This window comes from Xyrauchen texanus, chromosome 21, assembly GCF_025860055.1.
Source record: "Xyrauchen texanus isolate HMW12.3.18 chromosome 21, RBS_HiC_50CHRs, whole genome shotgun sequence".
NCBI lineage: Eukaryota > Metazoa > Chordata > Actinopteri > Cypriniformes > Catostomidae > Xyrauchen > Xyrauchen texanus.
The window spans coordinates 40,873,437-40,898,737 of NC_068296.1; the positions used below are offsets into that span (position 1 = coordinate 40,873,437).

The window sequence follows — 25,301 nt, forward strand, 5'->3', positions numbered from 1 at the left end:
GTTCTGATGAGCCGAGAATAATGTTCGGCCGTTACAGTGGCTCGGTTCAGCATCGTGGCCCGGGGGACACAATGTCCAGGTTACAACAGTAACGTAGAATTTCCCCGTCTGTCGCTCACTCTACGTTGTGTCAATTGAAGCGACACTAGGGGTCCCTATTCAATCATGCCATGCGCTGAACAGTGTATGTGAACGTAAACTTTTTAGGTTCCCGGCATCTCGAAGAGGGGGAACAAGTGATGTGCCAAGCATGGGAGCAGGCCGCGAGCAGGGGCTGGGGCCATTTAATGCTATAACATGCATTGAGGAAGGCGTTCTTTTCCAACTCCTATTCTTTCAGGAGGAAAAGACCCCGTGGAGACCACAACCTGCCCAGACTGTGGGGAGGTAAAATGTGCAAAATACATCACATGGGTTTTCAGGCCACATGTGGAAGTGGCACGGTGGCAGATCCTACCTGCTGAGAGGGAGGAGTTGCCACAAACACGGCAACTGGGGGGCAGAGGGGACTGCCCAAGGGAGACACGGGTCCGCCAGTAGGGGGACCATACCACGGAAAATACACACACTGGGATTAATCCATGAAGGCCCATCCTATGGAGCACCTATTTCAGTACAGAATAATTAGTACCCGTAGTGAGTCGGTCGGGGAATTCATGGACCAGATGGCTAGGGAGGAAGTATCCAGGGAGCACAAGTTTAGTGGACTCTCATTGGCCAAAGAGCGCACGTGATCACCTCAGAGGAGGGGAAAGGCGCTATGTGAAAGCAGAACACCAGGTCAGATGTTCCGTACTCCCAAGTTCTACATGATCAGACCTGAGAGAACACGGGATGGGTCTGCCTCTTCCCAGGGCAGCTTCGCTTGCACTTCACAACCTGGGGTCGAAGGAACCTTGGGCACGTAGCCCGGACGAGTTCTTAGGATGACGTGAGCATCGCAGGTCCCCAACCCTCTTGGAAGCGAGCGCAATCAGGAGGGCCGTCTTCAAGGAGAGGGCTCTAAGCTTGACTGATTCTAGTGGCTCGAAGGAGGGGTCTCTGAAGGCCCGAAAGGACCATGGAAAGATCCCATGAAGGGAACAGGCATGGCCTGGGAGGGTTGCAAAACTCTTTTCAGAGATAAATTTGTGCCAAAAGTGTGAGCGCAACAAAAGGGAAGACGGAACAGTGTATATCGGATTATTTCAGGAAAACATTTATGCAACAAACACAAGTCATTTACATGCAGTAGTTATTTTACACATACACCACCAAAAAACATGGGTTGTGTCCCCATCTTCTGATTGGCATCGCCAGCAGTTGGGTGTGTCTTTAAGGCCAAGCCTATACAATCTAGAGGGGGTCCAATAGAATCAATTTAAAATCTTAAATTGCATAAGGCGCACCCTTTCATCTCTAGATGCAGGCTTGACATTTTTTAGAATCCTATCCCACACTCCCTCCTCCGATACCAAGTTTAAATCTTTCTCCCATAATCTCTTGAGAGAAGTTGAAGCTCCATCCCACAGACTCTGAGTTAACAGGGAGTAATACACTGATGCCTCATGACCTTTTCCAAAGGCAGTAATCAAGTCAAGACATTTCTATTTGTATAGTGCCTTTCATAACACACATTGTTTCAAAGCAGCTTTACAGAAGATCAGGCATTAATAGAAGATAAAACTGTAATATCTATAATGTCTTAGAGTCATAGTTTGATAAAATACGATTGTGAATTGTGTTTAAAAATAAGTAATTAGATAATAATTGTATTTATAAACCCAGAGAGCTAGCCGAAGGCGACTGTGGCAAGGAACACAAAACTCCATAAGATGTTGGTTAATGGAGAAAAATAACCTTGGGAGAAACCAGACTCACTGTGGGGGTCAGTTCCCCTCTGGCTAACATCATGAATATAATGCCAATATTACTTATGTATAGTGCAAGTCATGGTTTTAAATTATTAAACTAAGTAAGTGTTTGAACAAAGATTTTGTATGAACTGTAAGATTAATGACTAATGTCTTTGAAGTTCATCCTGGATTAACTGCAGAAGTTCACATAGATGTAATTGTCCTTGTTAGTTGGCTGATGAAGGGTTTTGTTGGCAATTAATTGATGGTCTATGTATTCCATTTCAAGAGTGCAGTCCATCATTAGACTGTGGTGATGCAGGCAGAGAACAGTTAGGTGCATGTCAGTTCAACCTGGCCAGTATTTTCATTGAGCTCTATCCTAAATCCAAAATTCAGGCAATGGCATATGAAGTATCCTGTGTCTTATGGTTGGAGTTGGCATCAGTTCATCCTCTGAAGTCCATCGTAACAAACTGAAGTGATGAACTCATGATCTCAGCTTACATACTTCATGTGTGGTTCTAAGGGGGTATTTACACTTGGTCACTTCATGCGTTTTTACTGATCAGATTGCTATCTGATTGAATAAGCACATATACCAATGGCCCAGAACATAATGATCACTCAGAGGGGAAGCGAATAATCACACAACAAAATGTAGCATTGGAGTCCACCACAAACAGGAATGGAGCTGGATCCTGCCGGTTCCGGTGACCTCAGGATAGGAGTCCAGAGGATGAGACAGGGAAACAAATACAATTATATTAGCATATATGCCATTCAATTTATTGCAGAGTAATAGATCATGATCACTGTTTCTGTTTCCGGCAGGCCTAACTAAAGTTGACTAATTGTGAGTTGAAGGATAAATTAGGTGTATGCCAGCCTAAATATATAAGTCTTTAGTCTAGACTTAAACTGAGTCAGTGTGTCTGCATTTCAAACAGTGTTAGGGAGACTATTTCATAGTTTAGGAGCCAAATATGAAAAGGATCTACCTCCTTTTGTGGATTTTGATATTCTAAGAACAATTAACAGGCCAGAATTTTGCGATCGTAATGAACATATAGTGTCAGAAGGTCACTTAAGTACTGTGGATTAAGACCATTCAAAGCTTTGTTCGTAGTTAACAGAATTTAAAAATTAATACCTATTTTAACAGGTAGTCAATGTAACGATGATAAAATGGGTCTAATATGATCATATTTCTTGGTTCTCGTCAGCACTCAAGCTGCTGTATCTTGAACCAATTGAGGTTTATTTATTGATCTTACTGGACATCCTCCCAGTAATGTATTATAATAATCTAGTCTTGAGGTAATGAACGCATTCATTCGTTTTTCAGCATCAGCAACAGAGAGCATGTGTCGTAATTTAGCAATATTTTTTTTTGGTGGAAGAATGCTGTTCTACAAACATTGGTAATTTGATTTTCAAAGGATGGATTTGAATAAAATATAACACCTAAGTTCTTCACTGTTGAAGATGATGTAACAGTACATCCATCGAGAGTCAAATTATATTTTAGCGGCTTATTTTTAGTGGTTTTTGGTCCAATATTTAGTACCTTTGTTTTGTCGCAATTGAGCAGAAGGACATTTCTGGCCATCCGATCTTTTATTTCATTGATACACTGCTAATTTCGAGAATTGTGAAATCTCATCAGGTTTTGAAGAAATATAAAGTTGTGTATCATTGGCATAACAGAGGAAACTTATTCCATGATTCCTGATAATATCTCCCAGGGGAAGCATATACAAGGAGCAAAGCAGAGGCCCTAAAACTGATCACTGCGGCACTCCATACTTTACTTTTTTTTTTGGTTGACAATTCCTCATTTACATAGACAAAGTGGTAGCGGTCTGCTAAATAGGACCTAAACCATGCTAATGCAACTCCACAAATGCCAACATAATTCTCTATCCTATTCAAGATAATGTTGTGATCTATCATGTCAAATTTAGCACTAAGATCTAAAAGCACTAGAAGTCAAATGCAGCCACGATCAGATGATAAGAGCAAGTCATTTGTAACTCTGATAACATTTACATTTATTAATTTGGCAGATGCTTTTATCCAAAGCGACTTACAAAAGAGGAAAACATAAGCGAATCATCTTAAGCAAAAGTGCCATATTACAAAGTTTCACCAGCATCAGAATAGTTTTCAAAACATATACATGTGCAATTTAATGTAATTTTTTATTTATTTTTTGTTAGTGACTAGTTAAGTGCTCTTGGAAAAGACAAAGAGTGAGTCTGCTTCACTGATGGAGTTGTGAAGGTATGCGGTATGATGAAGCTGAAAGTCTGAGAAAGTGTTTTGGTGCCTCTTTGTGTTGGTACAACAAGGCAACGTTCCTCTGCAGAAATGATTTTAGGTGTCTTCCGGTATTGGCCGCAAGCTAGAAGATCACGTTTGAGCCTGCTCTCTACTACAATCCTAACTAATCCTTTAAGTTGAGCCAAAAAAAAAAAACTCTCTGAAACTGTGAAACTGGCGCAGAAATGCCCGGCATCGGAAGAGGGATTAGAAATAAGCCTAATTCAACAACGCAGTCCAAATTAACAGGCTTTGGATCGCATGGCATAGAGCAGCCAGCCAGCAAGGAAGCTAACGTTACCAATGATGCTAATGAAGCTAGCAAAGAAACTAACGAAGGTGATGTGAACGATAACGCGATGATTCCACCCGGCAAAGACCAACAGCTGCTTAATATGGCTAAAGATGAGATATTGGGTTGAAGATACGAAGTTTGAAAACAGAGTTCGCAGGAAGAATTGATGGAGTACTGAAAGCTATAGAAGAAACAAGAAAGGATATGTCTGAATGTACAGAGCGGATGGCCGAGGCAGAGGTGCGTCTGTCTAACGTGGAAGACGAGCAGGTTGACTTCAAAGCGGTAGTCGAGAGCTTACAGAAAAGAAACATCTTGAGGACAAAATGGTCGATATGGAAACAAGATCGCGTGTGAACAATCTTAGGCTGGTGGGTCTCCCCGAAAATTGTGTGGGCTCCGACATGTGCGGGTTCTTGGAGAGCTGGCTGCCAGACGCGCTGGAGTTAAACCCAATGCGGCACCCTTTAGTCCTGGAAAGGGCTCACCGCGTCGGACCAAAGAAAGACACCGATGCCTCGCCGAGAACGGTAATCATGAGATTTCTTAACTACAAGCAGAAAGAATCTGTACTAAGAGCCGCCAAAACAAAGAAGGATATCTTCTGCAAGAACCAACGTGTGAAGCTGTTTGCTGATATCGCTACGGAGGTGCATAGGCAGCGTAAACAGTTCGATGTCGTTCGAGACCAGCTGCGTAAACTAGGGGTGCGGCATGGCATTCTTTCCCCATCCACGTTGGTACTGACATATAAGGAGAAAGTCCACAAGTTTACTTCCCCAGCGGAGGCCAAGGTCTTTGTCCAGAAGATCCAAATGTATACAGGAAAAACAGAATGACTTGAGTCTATAAGTACTGCCACTGCCGTAGCAACCACATATTGTAGGTATTTTTGATTAGGCATTTTTGAAGCTGTAAAGGAAAGTATTGTTCAAAAAGGATACATTATTTGAATATAGTGGCAGGTGAACGTTGAGTTGTTTCTATACTGACAACAGTTCAGATCTCAGGAATCTGACAGTGTTAGCGGTTGGAAGTAGTGTACTTTAGGGGTTTACCCAGTTAGCTGGGAAGGGGGGGTTTTATCTTTGTGATGTTTGTGTTGTTCGCTGCTTTTAGTTCATGGAGCAGGGATCTAGTGTGTGTTAACTCTCAGACACATTTATATTGTGTAAAATTAATGCTTCTGTATGTTTGCTTAGATGACACAAAAATTTGAAATTAAATATACCTCCTGGAATTGCAGGGGCTTAAATAGACCTAAAAAGATCAAGCAGGTTATGAATAAAATAAAAGATCTAGGCTCTAAAATAGTTTTCCTGCAAGAGACCCACACTCTTGAAGAGGAAAATATCAGATTAAGCAGGAGGTGGCAGGGATCGCTGTATGCATCCTCATTTACATCTAGAGCTCGAGGTGTAATTACACTAATTCATAAATCGGTACCATTACATGTCACAAATGTTATAAGAGATAAATTCGGAAGATACTTGATTATTCAAGGATCAATTTTACATGAAAATTTCAAGTTAGTGAATGTATATGGACCTAATATAGATGATGATCAAATCTTTATAAATTTATTTCTAACCATTTCTTCTCTCTCAGGAAAAAATATTATCGGTGGAGATTGGAACTGTGTTTTAAATCCAGTATTAGACAGATCCACTGGAACTGACCAGACTCATCAGAAAAGCAGAGAAATCATTCAAAACTTTATGAAGGAGTTGCAGATGGTAGATATTTGGCAACATCTTAATCCAATCGATATTACATACTCTTGTCACTCTAAAACATTTAATACATATTCTCGCTTAGATTACTTTCTGATTTCGGCAGACTTGTTGCCTGATATGGGAGAATGTTCCTATGATAGTATTACAATATCAGACCATGCTTCATGTAAAGATTTATTGATAGACCCACCTAGATGGTGCTTACATCAAAAATGGCTCAAGGATGAATCTGTTGTAGAATATGTTGGGAATAAAATTGATGAATATTTTAGTATAAACACAACACAAACCACTGCTCGGGTCAAATGGGATGCCTTTAAGGCCTGTATAAGGGGTTATATAATTTCTTATACGTCTTCAAAATCTAAAGAACTGCGTAAGAAAAGACAACAATTAGAAGAAAAAATTAAGAATTTAGAGAAGCAGGTGTTTAGATATAAGAACTCACAAGCAGAAAAAGAGCTGTTGCTGTTAAAAGCACAGTATAATAAAGCTACAGCGGATAGGGCAGCCTCCAACATACTAAGGTTAAACCAGTCTTTTTATGATCAGGGGGAGAAGCCTGGTAAGATTTTAGCATGGCAAATTAAACAATTTGAAGCACAAAAAAAATATAACTACAATAATAAATACAAAAGGCGAGACAATTGTGGATCCTATAGAGATAAAGAATTTAGAAATTATTATGAAAAACTTTATGATTCTCAGGGCCATACAGAACTAAACACACAAAAAATATTCTTAGACAAGTTAAACATACCAACTATTGCAGAAGACCTTAGCCAACAATTAGACCGTGACATTTGTAAAGATGAAATAGTCAAAATAATTGATAATATGAGCACAGGTAAAAAAGCTGGACCCGATGGGTTTCCAATCGACTTTTATAAAAAGTTTAAGGGAAAGTTGGTAAAGCCATTATTGGAAATGTTACAGGAAACTTTTATAGATGGGGACCTCCCTAACTCAATGGTCAATGCATTAATTATCCTATTACCTAAGCCTGGTAAATCTAGGGATAAATGCGAGAATATGAGGCCAATAAGCCTGCTTAACTCAGATCTTAAGATAATCAGCAAATTACTAGCTACTCGTTTACAGGAAACCCTTCCATTGATCATCCACAGAGATCAAAACGGCTTTGTTTTGGGTCGGCAAGGTCTGCACAATGTTAGGAGGGTTCTCAATGTCATTCAGGCATTAGTCGACACTAAGGATACGGCCCTTCTCTCCCTGGATGCCGAAAAAGCATTCGATAGGGTAGAGTGGGCCTATCTATTTGACGTGTTAAGACGCTTTGGATTTGGACCAAAAATTCGAAAATGGATACAATTGTTATATTTACATCCAACTGCAGAGATTTTAACAAATAAAAACGTGTCTAAACCAATTTTGATTAAACGGGGATGTCGGCAGGGGTGTCCATTATCTCCGTTGCTCTTCACCTTAGCAATTGAGCCCTTGGCTTTAGCAGTACGGTCACACTTACAAATAACCGGGATTACAATTGGTCAGGTAGAACACAGACTGTCGTTGTATGCAGATGATATTATTGTATTCCTTTCACAACTAAATTCATCTATTCCTGCTTTGTTAAAAATAATTGAGGAGTTTGGTCTTTTCTCAGGATATGTAATTAACAGATTAAAATCATCAATCTTGTTGCTAGATAAAGGAGAGAGAAAAAATCCACCTATAATTGTTTCACAATTCAAATCAGTTTCTAAATTTACTTACTTAGGAATACATATTCTTCCAAATTTAGATTTAATTGTTCAACATAATTATGAATCGATTACTAACGAAATTAGAGATTGTGTCAACAGGTGGATTCTGCTACCCATGTCTCTTATTGGTCGAAATAATATTTACAAAATGAATATACTTCCAAAACTGTTGTATGTTTTTCAGAATATTCCCTTGCAGCCCCCTGCTGACTGGTTTAAAACATTTAAGAAACTACTACTTGATTTTATATGGTCAAACAAACGTGCTAGAATAAGACTGTCGTTACTCCATTTGCCTTACCATGAAGGAGGCTTGATGTGCCCAAATGTAGTATGGTACTACTGGGCAGCTCAGCTTAGATCTATAGGGTACTATTTTGGCAGAGATGACGCCCCCCAATGGACAGAAATGGAAAGTAACAATTTGAGTAATCTGTTGCCTTTGTACCTTTTTTCTGATACAGAAGCTAATTTGATGAAGAAAACTAAAAATCCAATAGTTCAAAACATGGTTAAGGTGTGGTATAATGTTAAAAGATATATTAAAGAACCAGTTATTTTATCACGCTAACCCCAATTTGGGGAAATCAGTACTTCTCCCCGGGGAGAGCCGACGCAGTGTTTAAGTAATGGGCCTTAAATGGACTGGAAAAAATTCAAGGTCTATATCCAACAGACTCAGACAACATGATGTCATTTGACATGCTTAGTCATAAATTCAACATTCAAAGGAAATATTTTTTCAAGTATCTCCAACTTAGAAGTTATATAGGAACAAAACAAAGCAATTTATGGAAACCACCCAAATCTAAGTTAGAAGAAACGATAAGTGAAAATAACTTTAAAAAGGGAGCCATCTCACAACTTTATAAGCTACTGATATCACACTTCCCAGATAACTCAACCTTAAAATTAGAAGCCTGGAAGAAAGATCTGCAAATAAATGTATCACCAAATGAGTGGGAATTGGCTTGTAGTAAAGCACATAAGCAAACTATAAATTCTACAGATTATTACAAAACAAGTGGCTTATGCGTGTTTATGTCACTCCTGGTAAATTAAATCAATACAATCCAAATATCCCAGATACATGTACAAAGTGTGGAGAAGAAAAGGGAACATTATTTCATTGTATGTGGGAATGCAGAGAAATTAGGACATTTTGGGGTACAATAAAACAAACTGTGAAGGATATTATTTCTAAAGACCTTCCTCTAGAACCTTTTATAATTTTAGGCTTATATCCCAAGCACACAAGATATACAAAAAGCGAGAAGCTGTTCATAGATATATGTTTATTACAAGCTAAAATGTTGATTGCACTGCACTGGAAAATCATAAGTGGACCAAGGTTTGGACAGTGGGTTAAACAGATGTTGGCTACTCTTCCACTGGAACGCATCACTTGTTAAAAGGAAAAAAGGACTTGTTTGAAAGTATTTGGAGACCTTTCATGCTTTTTGCAGAAGATCAAGAGGAGGACGATGCTCATGAATAATTTTTAAAGTCAGAGATCTGCTTGTTGGGAGGTGGTTGGTCTCGGTTAGTTTGTGTCAAGGATATAATATTTTATATATGTAACACTATTTTGTGTCTGTGAGGGGGTTCTCCAGCATCAGAGCCTTGAATTTGATACGTGCATCAACCAGTAGCCAGTGGAGAGAGACAAGGAGTGCTGTAACATGTGCTTCTTTGGTTCATTAAAGACCTGACGTGCTGCTGCTGTAGCGTGGCCACATAAGGGGCGTTTTATATAAGGTTTATAACTTTAAATGTGTGTCATTTATATTTATTAGTTATATTGCTTTCCCCTGTTTTCTGTCATTCCCCTCAGCTGTTGTGTGTTGTTCCCCGATCTCTGTTCACGCGAGATCTTCGCGTGCATTCGTCTTGCGTGTTTTCCTGCCACGTATTCAGGAAGTTACTTTCGGTTTCTATTTAAAGAACCGCTATGCCGATAAACGGGGCTCATTTGCGAGTACACACACACGTACAAAACTCATTCACATTGGATTACTTTGGTGACCTACCTGGAAGCGCTGGGACGCCGTTCCTCCCGGAGGCATTTCGTTTGGCTCGTTGCCAGGATTACCTTTTTATCAGAGGACATTGGTTTGTCATCAAATTCATCACTCCATCACTAGATCGATCCCAAGGACCCTACAAACACCCGGTGAGACTGATCCGATCACTGTAAATAACTCTGCGCACTCTGGACTTCACTATTACATGTACATACACCTTGTGTTGTTATTGTTGTAAATATTATTCTTGATTTTGTAATACACTTGGGTTTATTGGTATTTACATCTGTGTTGATATATTTATTTGTTCCATTCTTTTACACTTATCAATAGAAACAGTACGGTAGATCCCAATATTAGTGTAAACTCCTCTTTAATATATTGGAGAGTGTTACACTGCATTCTGGATCATTTGCAGAGGTCTAATTACACATGCAGGGAGGCCTGCAATGAGAGCGTTACAGTAGTCCAGTCTAGTTATGACAAGTGACTGAACAAGCAGTTATGTGGACTGGCATGTTCAGATAGGAAGGGTTTTATCTTCCAGATGTTGTGGAGTGTAAATCTACATGATCTTGTGAGATATGGTGATATGTTAGATGTTTGATAAGTGAGATGTTTGATAAGTGCAGTCTCTGTACTGTGATGAAATTGTTCATATAGACTATTTCTCTCTAGAGAACAGAGAATGAATATATTTTGGAGGATACTACCTTTTCTAGTATTTGCAACATAAATGGGAGATTTGAAATCGGTCTATAATTAGCCAGTTCTTCAGGACCAAGTTGTGGTTTCTTAATAAGCGGTTTGGTAACTGCCATTTTAAAGTTTCTTGGGACATGTCTTATGGATAGTGAGGAGTTAATAATATTAAGAAGAGGTTCTGAGATGACAGGGAATATCTCTTTTAAGCGCATGATTGGTATTGGATCTAACAAACATGTTGTGGCGTTTCGATAAGTTTTGTTAGCTCTTCATGACCTATGACAGTGAAGGATTGACGTTGCAAGTGAGGAAAGTTATGAGACTGTTTTCTGAGGTTCTATGACAGATGATTGCATAATTCCAATTTTATTTCTGATTATTTCAATTTTATCAGTAAAGAAATTCATGAAGTCATTACTCTTGTGATGCGACGGAATATCTAGTTCAGTTGAGGCTTTATTCCTAACCAATTTAGCCACAGTACTGAATAAACACCTAGTATTGTTGTGGTTATTTTCTATGAGTTTGCTCAAATATGCTGACCTGGCAGCTTTTAGTGCCTGTCTGTAGCTACAGACACTATCCTTCCATGCACTGCGAAATACCTCTAATTTTTTATTCTTCCACTTGCGCTCCATTTTCCGAGCTGCTCTCTTGAGAGCATGAGTGTGATCATTGTACCATGGTGCAGGGATTTTTTTTCTTTAATTTTCTTTAATCAAATGGGGCGACACTATCAAGAGTGATAGAGATTGCTGTGTTTATATTTTCTGTTATTTCATCATACTTAAGAGGAGAGCAGCACCTTCCCTGAATGGATGGAGTCCGTCTCTCTTTAGCAGGTCAGGTCTACCCTAAAAACTTCCAATTGTCTATAAATCCTATTCTATTCTCCAGACACCACTCGGACATCCAGCCATTCAGTGACAATAAACTACTATAAACCTTATCACCACGATGAGCAGGGAGTGGGCCAGAGCATATTCCAGTGTCTGACATAGTTTTTGCAAATTCATACACTTCTTTAACATTATCTCTAGTGATTTCCGACTGGCGAAGCCAGACATCATTAGTGCTGACATGAATAACAATTTTAGAAAATCTACGTTTAGCATTAGACAGTGCTTGTAAATTTGATTTGATGTCCAAAAAGGATTTAACAATAGTGGCTGGAATCTCTATTTCCATGTTCCTTACAATAGAATCACCAGTAACAAGGGATCTTTCAACATGATTCTCAGTGGGTGCATCACTTAGTGGGGAGAATCGATTGGAAACCCTAACAGGAATGGGAGAGTTGTGTCGGTTTGCTGAGCGAGAATGCCGCCGAGACATCACACAATCGTCCTGCTCTGGGGGCTCTACAGCAGGAACCAAAGTGTGTGTGTTGCTCTCTGTACTGCCCGCATCCTAAACAGTATCTACTGGCTTCTCTTTCTCACTGACCTCCACTATCGTTCGGATGCGTGTCTCTAACTCATTAACCTGAGGCTATTGTAAACATGTGACATGCAATGCAGGAAGAAATAACATGAGCGGATGCCATGATTTACCTCCGTTGTTTGTTGTTGGTTGTTCCTGAGCAGTGAGGATTTGAGATCGATGTGAATCCCTCACGCAGTTTATTGTTGTTGTTTGGTAGTTCTTGATAAGCGGTGCTTTGAGATTGATGCAATAATCTGTGCATGTGCTTGCTATAAAATGCACGCAGTTTAAAAATAGCGATAGCAGATGCAAATGGAAAATGCACGCTGTTGAATCGCAATAAGAGAATAATGTGGGGGAAAATCCGATGTGCGATGAAAAATGGCAGATGTTAAGGATTAAAGGCTGAAAACAGATATATAATTTGCGCCAGTAGCAACAAGTAAAATACACACAAATGAAACAGTAGAAAAGCGGAAAAACCTGTAGCGTATTTAGGGGTTTCAATTAAAGATCGCTAACTGGTTAGTTTGGTGGTGTTGTGTTATACTATTAGCTTAGCTGTACTGTGTATACAATATGGCATCGGCAAGTGGCGCATGCGCCGTAGATTGCCCTGGAAGAGTCACTTTAGGACATCCCGTGAACTTTTGTTGCCACAGCAACCAACACAAGTAATTTGTTATCTGGATCAACACTAATGACAAATGTTTTAATTTAGATAAATGACAAATAACTAGATTATTTTTCTGAATAAATTCTCCAACATTAAAATCGTAATAAAACATCTCGTATCAGCTCACAATTTCTGCTGTAGGGAATTAGCTTTAATAAGAGAAGTATGATTAATTCTTTCATGATTCACTGTTGTCTGCCCTGTGTTTCTTCCCTGTCATCTCTTCCCAGACTACACTTCCCATAATTCCCTGCTCTCATCACTGCCAGCTGTCCTTCATTGTCCTCACCTGTGTTTCATTTAGTCATTATCCTTTGTGTATTTAAAGCCCTGTTGCTCAATCCTTGTCAGTAATTGAATGTGTTTTGACCTCCCGAATATTACCTTTGCCATTCGTAAAAGTTTACTCCTGTATATGTTCTTGTTTCCAATCGTGGATGTTTTATTTGTTCCAGTGTCTACCTGTTGTTTGTATTTGTTTACCTTCATTAAAAACCCTAGCTGCACTTCTTGTTTTCTCCTGTTTTGGGGCTAGGAAGGGAGCTAGAGTATTATTTTGTTATTTATTTTTCTTTTCTTTGTTGCTTAATAAGAGGTTTACAACTTCAGTTAGGTTTGTTTGTTTGTTATTTTGGCCTTGCCCTCTCCTGAAGCCATTGCTTCCCTTTTCTTGTTTATTACAATACCATGTGTTTGCTTGTGGTGCTGTGGCATGTCTCAGACTGTTGCTCTTTAAACTTTTTATCTTTGTTGCATCCGTTTATACCCCGAGACTTATTTTGGGACGTAACAGTACAAACAACACTTTACAAGACAGTAATGATCCTATACACAGTGTCCTGGGGATATACAGTCAGGTCCATAAATATTGGGACATCGACACAATTCTAATCTTTTTGGCTCTATACACCACCACAATGAATTTGAAATGAAACGAACAAGATGTGCTTTAACTGCAGACTTTCAGCTTTAATTTGATGGTATTTACATCCAAATCAGGTGAACTGTGTAGGAATTACAACAGTTTGTATATGTGCCTCCCACTTTTTAAGGGACCAAAAGTAATGGGACAGATTAACAATCATAAATCAAACTTTCTCTTTTTAATACTTGGTTGCAAATCCTTTGCAATCAATTACAGCCTGAAGTCTGGAACGCATAGACATCACCAGACACTGGGTTTCATCCCTGGTGATGCTCTGCCAGGCCTCTACTGCAACTGTCTTCAGTTCCTGCTTGTTCTTGGGGCATTTTCCCTTCAGTTTTGTCTTCAGCAAGTGAAATGCATGCTCAATTGGATTCAGGTCAGGTGATTGACTTGGCCATTGCATAACATTCCACTTCTTTCCCTTAAAAAACTCTTTGGTTGCTTTTGCAGTATGCTTCGGGTCATTGTCCATCTGTACTGTGAAGTGCCGTCCAATGAGTTCTGAAGCATTTGGCTGAATATGAGCAGATAATATTGCCCGAAACACTTCAGAATTCATCCTGCTGCTTTTGTCAGCAGTCACATCATCAATAAATACAAGAGAACCAGTTCCATTGGCAGCCATACATGCCCATGCCATGACACTACCACCACCATGCTTCACTGATGAGGTGGTATGCTTTGGATCATGAGCAGTTCCTTTCCTTCTCCATACTCTTCTCTTCCCATCACTCTGGTACAAGTTGATCTTTGTCTCATCTGTCCATAGGATGTTGTTCCAGAATGTGAAGGCTTTTTTAGATGTTGTTTGGCAAAATCTAATCTGGCCTTCCTGTTTTTGAGGCTCACCAATGGTTTACATCTTGTGGTGAACCCTCTGTATTCACTCTGGTGAAGTCTTCTCTTGATTGTTGACTTTGACACACATACACCTACCTCCTGGAGAGTGTTCTTGATCTGGCCAACTGTTGTGAAGGTTGTTTTCTTCACCAGGGAAAGAATTCTTCGGTCATCCACCACAGTTGTTTTCCGTGGTCTTCCGGGTCTTTTGGTGTTGCTGAGCTCACCGGTGCGTTCTTTCTTTTTAAGAATGTTCCAAACAGTTGATTTGGCCACACCTAATGTTTTTGCTATCTCTCTGATTGGTTTGTTTTGATTTTTCAGCCTAATGATGGCTTGCTTCACTGATAGTGACAGCTCTTTGGATCTCATATTGAGAGTTGACAGCAACAGATTCCAAATGCAAATAGCACACTTGAAATTAACTCTGGACCTTTTATCTGCTCCTTGTAAATGGGATAATGAGGGAATAACTCACACCTGGCCATGGAACAGCTGAGCAGCCAATTGTCCCATTACTTTTGGTCCCTTAAAAAGTGGGAGGCACATATACAAACTGTTGTAATTCCTACACCGTTCACCTGATTTGGATGTAAATACCCTCAAATTAAAGCTGAAAGTCTGCAGTTAAAGCACATCTTGTTCGTTTCATTTCAAATCCATTGTGGTGGTGTATAGATCCAAAAAGATTAGAATTGTGTCGATGTCCCAATATTTATGGACCTGACTGTACATGTGAAATTATGGACAGTTTGTCTATAATTTATTGAAGAAAGGTCTGTTGTTCTTGCATTTGTGTCCATTTCCTATGGGGGACAGGAGTGAATCGCGCTTTCTGCATTCCTTTGCTGATAACGATCATTGGGTGATCAGACATAGATGGAGCCTGTGTGGGCCTCTGCTTGCTACAGTCTTGAGACATCTGTTGGCTTATTCATCAAATAATGAATAAACGTGTGTCTGATTGGTCCAGATGCTACAAAGATAAACACGCAGTAAAATGACAAAGGATAAAAAGATGAACCTATGAGAATCATTCTACTGGGGTGTATGCTTCTCCCAAAAATAATACAGTGCAAGGTGGCGCAGTTGTAAATATCTAAAGAGTTGAGACCTGGGAAACCCAAAATGTTTCAAAGGATCTCAACACTCCACTCTCATATAGGTCACAGAGTATAATAATCTCCCTCACAATCCACTCTGTCCAGAGAAAGGTGACTTGTCAATACATATGCTTGAAGCAACGTTTAAATACATTTCTGAATTAAACATTCTGGATACTTTTGTCCATACCGCATGTGGGATAACGGGGTGTAACTTAACTTCTTAGTTTAATAGAAAGGCTTTGCAATGGCGAGATAAGGGCAAGAACTTCCTATTCAATAAAAAAACAGGGAGGGGCTCTCTAAGGTGTAAGTGACCAATGAGCCAAACGTCCGAGACCGAATGCATAATAATTAGGGCTGTTGATTTAAAGCGTTAATTCAGTGCAATTAATTTGACAAAAAATAACTAGTTTAAAAAATGTACGCAATTAATTGCACCATAATAAGGAAGATTCCTGAGAAATGCAAGCTTGTAATACCACCTGTTTAATCCAGAGGGCAGTAAGTGAAATTTCAGCTGTATGAGCAAGACACAGTTTATGCAGTGAAGAAAACAACCCACAACACAGACATGCGTTACGTTCTTGAGTTCAAAACACATGAAGTAGCGCAAATGCAAACGAAGGGATCTCAAGATGTGTTTAAAGATTGAGTATTAAACTATGTTTAATTTGAAACGGTGAACTGAACATTTTATGTTTATGATGCAACGTACTCGAGATGCTACACAAGCATGTCTGACGCAGGTGTAGATTGACGGGGTCTTAAACAAGACTACTTTAGACTACATTGTATTCTAAAGCCACTTTTTGTATTGTCTTATATTGATAATTATAAGATAATTCTGCTCTTCTGCTACAAGAATGTAATGCATTTTAATTATCTGCATATTTTTTATTATATATATATATATATATATATATATATATATATATATATATATATATATATATATTTATTTATTTATATATGAATATTTATTTATATATGAATATATATATTTTATTTTTTTATATTTAAAGATAACTAGGTATAATTATATATTGATATAAATATGTATAATCTTTATATATTCAATTATTGTTATATGAGGGGCTTTCTCAGCAAATATTTTATATATGTGATTAATCGCGATTAATTAATCGGGACACCATGTAATTAATTCGATTAAAAATGTTAATTGATTGACAGCCCTAATAATAATAAAACTAAATCTTGGGTAGGCCTAGCCCACCTATTTCAATCGGCCTATGTTACTTACTGAAGTGTAATCTGGGACGTATACCATTCCAAATTAAGGATTTCCCTATGCTATCAAATTACTTGAAATAAAAGAGGGGGACATCTATAGGGAGAGATTAATCCATTCATTTGAACCGCCGCTACCGGGTGTCTATAGAGTAACATAGTCCACCCAATAAAAGTATTCCCAAATCCATACATTTCCAAAATCTTAAAAAGATAATACCATTCTACCATCGCAATCACTTTTTTGGTGTCAAGTGAGATGGCAGCGCTCGGAGTCTGATCGTTCACCACTGCCCACATGACATAAATTAAACGCCTAATGTTATCAGAAGAGTTACAGCCCTGAGTAAACCCCACCTGATCTATATGTATAAGAGATGTCATAACTTTAATCAATCAGTAACTCAATCAATCAAAAAAAAAATTATGTCTAGCTGGATCATGGAAATTTGACGGTAACTCTTGCACTCGCTTGGATCTTTATCCTTTTTAAGTATCAGGCTGATCCAGGCTTGTGTCATGTTTGGCGGAAGCTTTCCATTCTTTAATGATTCTGTATAAACTTCTAGCAAAAGTGGAGCCAGTTCTGTAGCTTAAGATCTAAAAAATTCAGCTGCAAAGTTGTCTGGCCTGTAGGCAAGGTGTTTTATTACCTCGCCAAGCTCCTCCAAGGTTATCTCAGAATCAAGATAATTGTTTTGCTCAGCCGAGAGTTTAGGAAGTTCTAATGGTTCCACAAAGTTTCTAATATCCTCTTCAGTAGACAAAGATGTGGAACTATAAAGATCAAGATAGAATTCTTTAAAAGCATTATTAATATCAGTGGCCGAGGTAAACACGTAACATTTCACTGAAGGAATGGTAGAAAAAGACTTTCTCTGTTTTATATGTCTAGCCAGAAGCTTCCCTGTTTTGTCCCCTGACTCAAAGTATGTCTTGCTATGTATGTCTAAAACTCCACCTTCCTTGACAAAATAGTATTATATCTGTTTTTTCAATCGGGTCAATTCTTTGAGGCCATCAGATGACATTCAGCGTTTCAGCTCTGCCTCAGCGCTTATTACATTCCCTTCCAACTCCACGAGTCATCATGCTTTGGATTTTTTGATGAATGAGGCATACTGTATGATCCGACCCCTAAGAACCGCCTTAAGTGCCTCCCAAGCCATGTCCACAGAGGACACTGAAGACCAGTTGGTCTCCATATAATAATTGGTTTCAGCCTTTAACCTTTGTTGAAAATCAGGATTTTGCAAAAGGGATACAATAAAGTGCCAACTATATGATTTCTTTTTCTCCATATGTGGCAACACCTCTAAACATACCAGGGAATGATCTGAGACTGAAATGTTTCCAATTGAGCAATCAACAACAGATGAAATGAGGATTTGATATCAAGAAAAAACTCTATTCTAGAATATATCTTATGGACTTATGAAAAAAATTTATAGTCCCTTCTAGATGGGTTCAAAAGTCTCCAAATATCTGTAAGACCAAGATATTTACACATCCTGTGAAATATCAGTGTTGCTCTAGGGGCTTACACACTTTTGCTTCACTATGATCAAGGACTGAGTCCATCAATAGATTAAATTCTCCTCCCAATATTATATCATGAGGGGTGCCAGCTGCTTGCAACACCCCTTCAAGATCTATAAAAACCCTGATCATCAGCCTTCAATTATCCCTCGCCTCACGTAACACGAGATCTTTACGGATGATCTCCGAAATTTTGCCAGAATTGATAAGGGCCTGTCTCTCTCCATGGATCTCTGAGCCAGATCTCTGTGAGCTCGCTCAATTTCCAGCTTATGGCTTATGTCGAGCAGACTCTGTAAGAGCTCGGCTAGAAATTTCACCATATTTTGGCCTTCTTTTTCAGGAATTCCAACAATTCGGACGTTGTTTCGCTATTCTCAAGGTCTTCCAACTTTTCCCAAACGCACTCGGTAAGTCTGTCTTGGTCGCTAGCAAGTTAGCAGCTAATTCCCTCTCTGATGACTCCAGATAATCGATCCGTTCTCGATGTCCACCATTCTTGTAACCAACTCAGAGAACTTCGTCTCCATGGCAGTGATCACTTGACGTATTACAGCAAGATCCTCCAATTCAGCAACAACCTTCGCCAGCATTACCGACATGCCCGACATTTGATGCTGGATCTCTCCCTGCACCATCCATACCTGTCAGGGGTGTCAGCTTAAGCACGTCTTTTCATTTCTCCAGAGCCTGAGGATTTTGATTCTTTTACATATTTTCTTCATAGAACAGTTATGGAACAGGGTGTATCGAATCTCACCGGTTTATGACACAAAAATAATTAAACGTCTGACTCACGCATGGCGCCACGTGACTCACGACATATTTAAATAAAGTTCTTAACAGTGCTCATAAAGGTGCCATAAAGTATTTGTATTATGATTTTTGATCTTTGGTCTGTTTTCAGCTCTGAATCTGATTGGTCCTCGTGCCATGGACGTGTTGTCTGAGCTGTCTTATGTGTCCATGACTCCAGAACACTTCCCCTCTCTGTTCTGTAAGGTGAGACATGCTTGTTGACTGAGATTTGACAAATCTGACATACAGCAGAGCTTCTGACTGTGATTGTCCCTGACAGGAAATGAGTGTGGGTTATGCTAACGGCATCAGAGTGATGAGTATGACACACACAGGAGAGCCAGGCTTCATGCTCTACATCCCAATAGAGGTGAGTTGGGAACACTTTTCAATAAGGTTGTATTTGTTTTAGTTTATGCTCTAGTTAACATGAACTAACAATTAACAACACCCCTTTACTGCATTAATCTTGATTTGTTTATTCATAGGCTACATATATTAGCACATTTCATAACATTAAAAAGGGCAGTGGCGATTTCTTTAAGACTACACAGGCTCATGTAAATTTCAAAAAGACTGTGGCAATGACAAGTTTAATATGTGAATTTTAATATTATAGTGTAAAATATCAAACATCACTATTGCGCTGTCCACTGTCTATGTTAATATGTCCATAGAAGGCTGTGGATGCACGGAACTTCGAGCTCTACTGAAGTTGTGTCAATAGGAGTCTAGAGACCTGACCTGTACTATTCAAATGAAGTCATTTTGGGTCCCGTCCGGTACACCGTGCTTCTCTGAGAGTCTACAGGAGTGTCATGAGCGCTGTTTGCATTGGATGTGCATCTGATTGCCTATTGGACATTGGGCTTTCAATCAATGTATTTTCGTCCCGATAATTGAAACAGTGAAAACGTGATTAACAAGATATGAAATTTAAAAGTGCAGCTGTCGATTGCAGAGAGATTTGTTTGGTGGCTCTGAGATACACATGCAGTTATTTGCAATCTGATGTCTCTCATTGATTTCAGCTTTTAAAATCAAATATTTATATAAATATTATATTAATAATTAATAATACCACTGATACCACTGTTGGGCCCTCAAGCAAGGCCTTTGACTCTATGTGCTCCAGGGGTGCCATATCATGGCTGACCCTTCACTCTTACCTCAGCTTAGCTGGATATGTGGATAATAGTCATTGCTTCCCCACTTCTGAAAAGCACCATCTGCCACTGAAAAAGAGAATATATTGACATTTAGTAATGCATTTATGTGAACTAATAATGAAAAACACCTTTTTTACAGCATTTATTCATCTTAGATAATAAATAGTTAACGTCTGTAAAGCTGCTTTGTAACAATGTGCATTGTGAAATGCTCTATATACATACAAATACAGAAATGACATAACTTGACACAATGTCTCAGAAATGCAGATGATGAAAAGACAGCTAGATATCCATCAGACATGTGTACATATATCAACAATTAATAAACATTGGAGATTGAATACAAGAACATGTTTTGTGAACAGCTCCTAATTCTGCAATGTGCTATATTACAAAACGTATAAATTATTTGTGTATTCTTTACAAAGCTCTGAGAATGCTCTTTTTTTCAGTATGCACTGCATGTGTATAATGAAGTGATGTCAGTCGGGCAGAAGTATGGGATCCGAACGCGGGCTACTACGCCTTACGGAGTCTCGCGATCGAGAAGTTTTTTGCATTCTGGGGGCAGGATCTGGACTCGTTTACCACTCCACTGGAGTGTGGCCGAGAATTCCGTGTAAAATTTGACAAGGTCTGTTTCTGTTGCTCTTTATAAATGTGTTCTGTCAATGTTGTAGTTCTCAGGATGAGTCTATTGGGTTCCATTTCATTGCACTCTTATTTTATTAGCCAGCAAGTACACCCTAGAAACCACCTAGCATTTCCCTAGCAACTACTCAGAACACCTTTTCATTTCATAATCTATAGTGGCAAGAAAAAGTATGTGAATCTTTTGGAATTACCTGCATTTATGTATACATTTGTCTTAAAATCTGGTTTGATCTTCATCTAAGTTACAATAATGAACCAACACAATCTGTTTACCTAATAACAAACAAATTATTGTATTGTTCTTGTATATACTGAATACATCATTCAAACATTCACGGTGTAGGTTGGAAAAAGTAAATTAATCCCTAGGCCTAGACAGAGGGGAAATTTAGTTCCCAAGTTTATTAAGATATCCTACAGGATTATGTCAGGGCTGTGTGGCAGCAGAAGCTCAGTAGAAGTTGGGTGATGCAGCAGGATAAGGACCCCAAATATTGAAGAAAATCCATTACAGAATGGCTTAAAAAAATAAAAATCTACCTTTTGGAGTGGCCCACTCAGAGTCCAGACCTTAACCCTCTGGGGTCGATGGACGCGCCGGCGCATCATGCTGGATATTTTCGTCATTAGAGCAGAAACAACTTAAAATACTCCGTCATTTTTGGGTATACAGATAAGTGTAAGACATCATTAGAGACTATAAAGTGTCTACTTTTATTTGTGTACACTCACAATAACAACAAAGTCTTGTGCTTTTGTAAAATAAAGAAAATAAAAAGGGTGAGCTTTCAGCAGTCTCTGTGTTCACGAGCATATTTCAGAAACATGTCACAAAAATTAACTGAAACTCTGTGAATACTTATCACACAAACATGAAACATATGTCTAAAGAAAGCTTAAGATTTCTACTTTTAAATAAAACAATTCAAATTTAAAACAAATATTCTCCTGCAATGCAATCTGTTTGAAACAAAGCGATGTACAGTTTTTACTTGGATATCTAATTATCTGTAATGTGATCCCACCCACCAGCAGAGCGCGCCATTCATATGCTAATGTGCTGAGACGATCAAGGGAAATGGTACACGCCCCGACAGTGTTCAGAGGTTTGATGTAAACAATTCATTCATTATACTGCGCGTTTGTAAGGACACACAGGCGATTAAACTCCTGGATAGGAAGGAAGAGTTAACATTTTCCTCAGAAGAAGAGCCGGACTCCGATGAACTTTGTATTTTGAAGAGAGACTTGATCCAGCAGGTATTTAAATTGTATGCTGTATAATATAAATATGATATGTAATATGATATAAAAATAATATGAATGTTTAGATTATATTTTATCTAGTGTTTAGAATGCCTCATTATCATCAACAAAGCTTGTGCTTGCAAATGTGTTGGGGTTAAATTTGTAAAATGCACTTTAAATATGCCTGTATTAGAAAATCAGCATATTATAATGATTTCTGAAGGATCATATGACACTGAAGACTGCAGTAATGATGCTGAAAATTCAGCTTTTATCACAAATTGATCAAATTTGATCAGTTTGTGCTGAATACAGTGTTATCAGACTTAAGCCATTAATATGTTTTTAAGCAACTGAAAAAAGCACAAATGTCAAGGCTTGTCAAAACTTCTCCAGGGCCCAAAATACCCTCAGACCCCAGAGGGTTAACCCAATAGAAATGTTGTGGAATGACCTCAAGAGAGCCGTTCACACCTGACATCCTAGAATATGGCAGTTCTGTAAGGAAGAATGGTCCAAAATTCCTTCTGGGTGTTGTGCAGGTCTTATCCGGAGCTTGGTTAATGTTATTGCACTGTAAATGTTAAATGGAATGTGTTCAATAAATACATTAAAGATTATAATTGTTTGTGTGTTGTTAGCTTAAGCACATTGTGTTTGTCTATACGTGTGACTTTGATGAAGATGAGACCACATTTTATGACCAATTAATTCTGAAAACCAGATAATTCCAAAGGGTTTACATACTTTTTCTTGTCACTGTAAATAAACAGCTGTCTGTTCAAATCTGTCTTTAGAATTACACAACCTACAAATAAAATTTTCAAACTGCACACAGCTACATGTAATGTGCATAACCTTCAGTCTTCAAAACTATTCAGTCTGCACAAGAATTCAAACTGCAAATGGATTTCAAACTTCAAGGCCTTTAAAAAAAAAATTCTTTCTTTCTTATTTAAACTTTCAAGCCAATCTCTGTCAAGTCAACATTTAGAGTTTGTCTTGACAATTTTTTCTTGTTGGTCTTGTACTTGACTGCAGCCCTGGCCAAAATGGACATGATAATCATGTATCTGTATTTTCCTGCATGTTAAATGCCACATCTTACTCAGTCTTTTTTACAATCTGGTTGTCTTTCTCTCATAGGACACAGACTTTTTGGGTCGGGATGCTCTGTTGCGACTAGCGTGTGGAGGGAGTGACTCGACGCTTTATTATGTTGGTCCTGGAGGACCACGACACTGAGCTTGACCTCTGGCCCTGGTGGGGTGAACCCATTTACCGAAATGGTGAGCTGGTCGGTGTCACCACCAGCAGTGCCTACAGCTACACCCTAGCGCGCCATGTGTGTCTAGGCTTTGTCAGCCCAACCAACTCGGATGGCGCTCCAGCCGTGGTCACCCCTGAATTCATCAACCGGGGCAACTATGAGGTGGACATCGCAGGGCAGAGGTACCCAGCTAAAGCGAAACTCTACCCTTTCAGCTCACTGTTTGCACAACAGAAGCGCCACAAGGATGACATGGAGCTGAGCAACTTCCAGGGCAAGTGAAGGTGAAGAGCCGTAGTCAGCTGAATCAAATCTACTGAACAAGCGGCACTAGAGCTACAACTCAGAGTTTTGCACAGTTGAGTTCTGAAGATATCTTTTATACACCAAAGGATATTTGTGTCCAGTGAGTCACTCATTATATGGCATTTAACATTCTTTGCTAGAGTGGGTTGATGATTTTTAAAACACATAATAGTGTAATGTCACATGTCACCCATTTTCGACAGCTGAAGTGGAATTTGTTTAGCTTGGGCATTATAATAATTTGAAAGCATATTGTCTTTGCCTTTCTTTGTATGCGTATGTGTGCTTGTAAATAGTCAAACTACACAACTATTCCACACTATTGTGTAACACAGACAATACTAAATGAGGAGGTAGTGTGGGGCATGCAAAATTTATATGGTGTTTATTGAAACATGACTGATGACATTAGTGTTGAGTGCTTTGAGTGTTGTTTTTAAGTGCCTTGCAACAGCTCACGAGAGGTTTGGGCCAGTGTGATTTGAAGCTCATAAAGGATAAATTGTGTTCACACTCAAACTGCATTGTTTTTGGTAAATGTATCATTTGTAATGGCTGTTTATATTGGAAAAGGAAAGTCATTGTCTGGGTCCTGTTCCTGTCCTGTTCTAAAGTCATGTGATATGTTGCTAATATGTGCATATTTGTTGTGAAAAAGTGTTGAGATGTTCATCTTATGTTCCACATCATGTTTTACAACATTATGTACTAGTGTGTATATACACACTAAGAATTAAACATTGTATACTATTTATGAATTAAAAGCACCTTATTTTGAGCATTTATTAAAAGATGTTTGGATGATGGTTCATTTGTACAGTAAAGGTTGTATGTGTTTGAATGATGCATGTGACAACTACAGCCAATCAATCATTACAATAAGAATGAATTACATCAAAATACGTCCAGTTAACATTTCAATTCAATTAAGCACATTCTCATTACCATAGTGCAAAAATTTTTAATTCTCATTACAGTAATGGTCACAGATGTTTTACTTTTGCAGGGTTTTTTTTTCCATGACAACAAATGTTGTCATCAAGGTTGGGTAGAATCAAATAAATTGTTCTTGGTAGAAGCACATAAAACACAGTCAGAATACCTTTAGAATGCATATTTATAAATGAAAGGCACAATGGACGCGGACCCCCCGCCTTCAGCCCCACGACTGTTCCCCGGCCGGCCGGTTCCGATGAGTTCAGAGGACGCCTACACCGGACCTCCTCCTCAGTCGCTAACCCGCCCCCTGCCGGGTGTGCGGAGCAAGGTAAGTGCTTTGAGTCTTTTCTCAGCACTAGAGCCTCCGGGAGGACACAATGTCTCGTTACATCCGTAACCTAGACGTTCCCCATCTGTTGCTCTCTCGACGTTGTGTCGGAGAAGCGACACTAGGGGTCCAATTTAAATCACGCCATGCGCTGAGCACGTACCCTTCCCCAATGCC

The 25,301-nt window shown here is 38.9% G+C and overlaps 1 protein-coding gene across 2 annotated transcripts in view; it reads left to right on the forward strand.

The window, feature by feature from the left end:
- Nucleotides 1-25,301, forward strand: part of LOC127661355 (pyruvate dehydrogenase phosphatase regulatory subunit, mitochondrial-like) — a 90,520-nt gene that overhangs the window by 57,104 nt on the left and 8,115 nt on the right. The window contains exons 15-16 of one of the 2 annotated variants that reach the window (XM_052152002.1): nt 19,317-19,411; nt 19,488-19,577. In XM_052152002.1, the coding sequence (XP_052007962.1) occupies nt 19,317-19,411; nt 19,488-19,577 (185 nt within the window). The remainder of the gene's footprint in view (nt 1-19,316; nt 19,412-19,487; nt 19,578-25,301) is intronic. The other variant, XM_052152003.1, reaches the window with a different exon arrangement.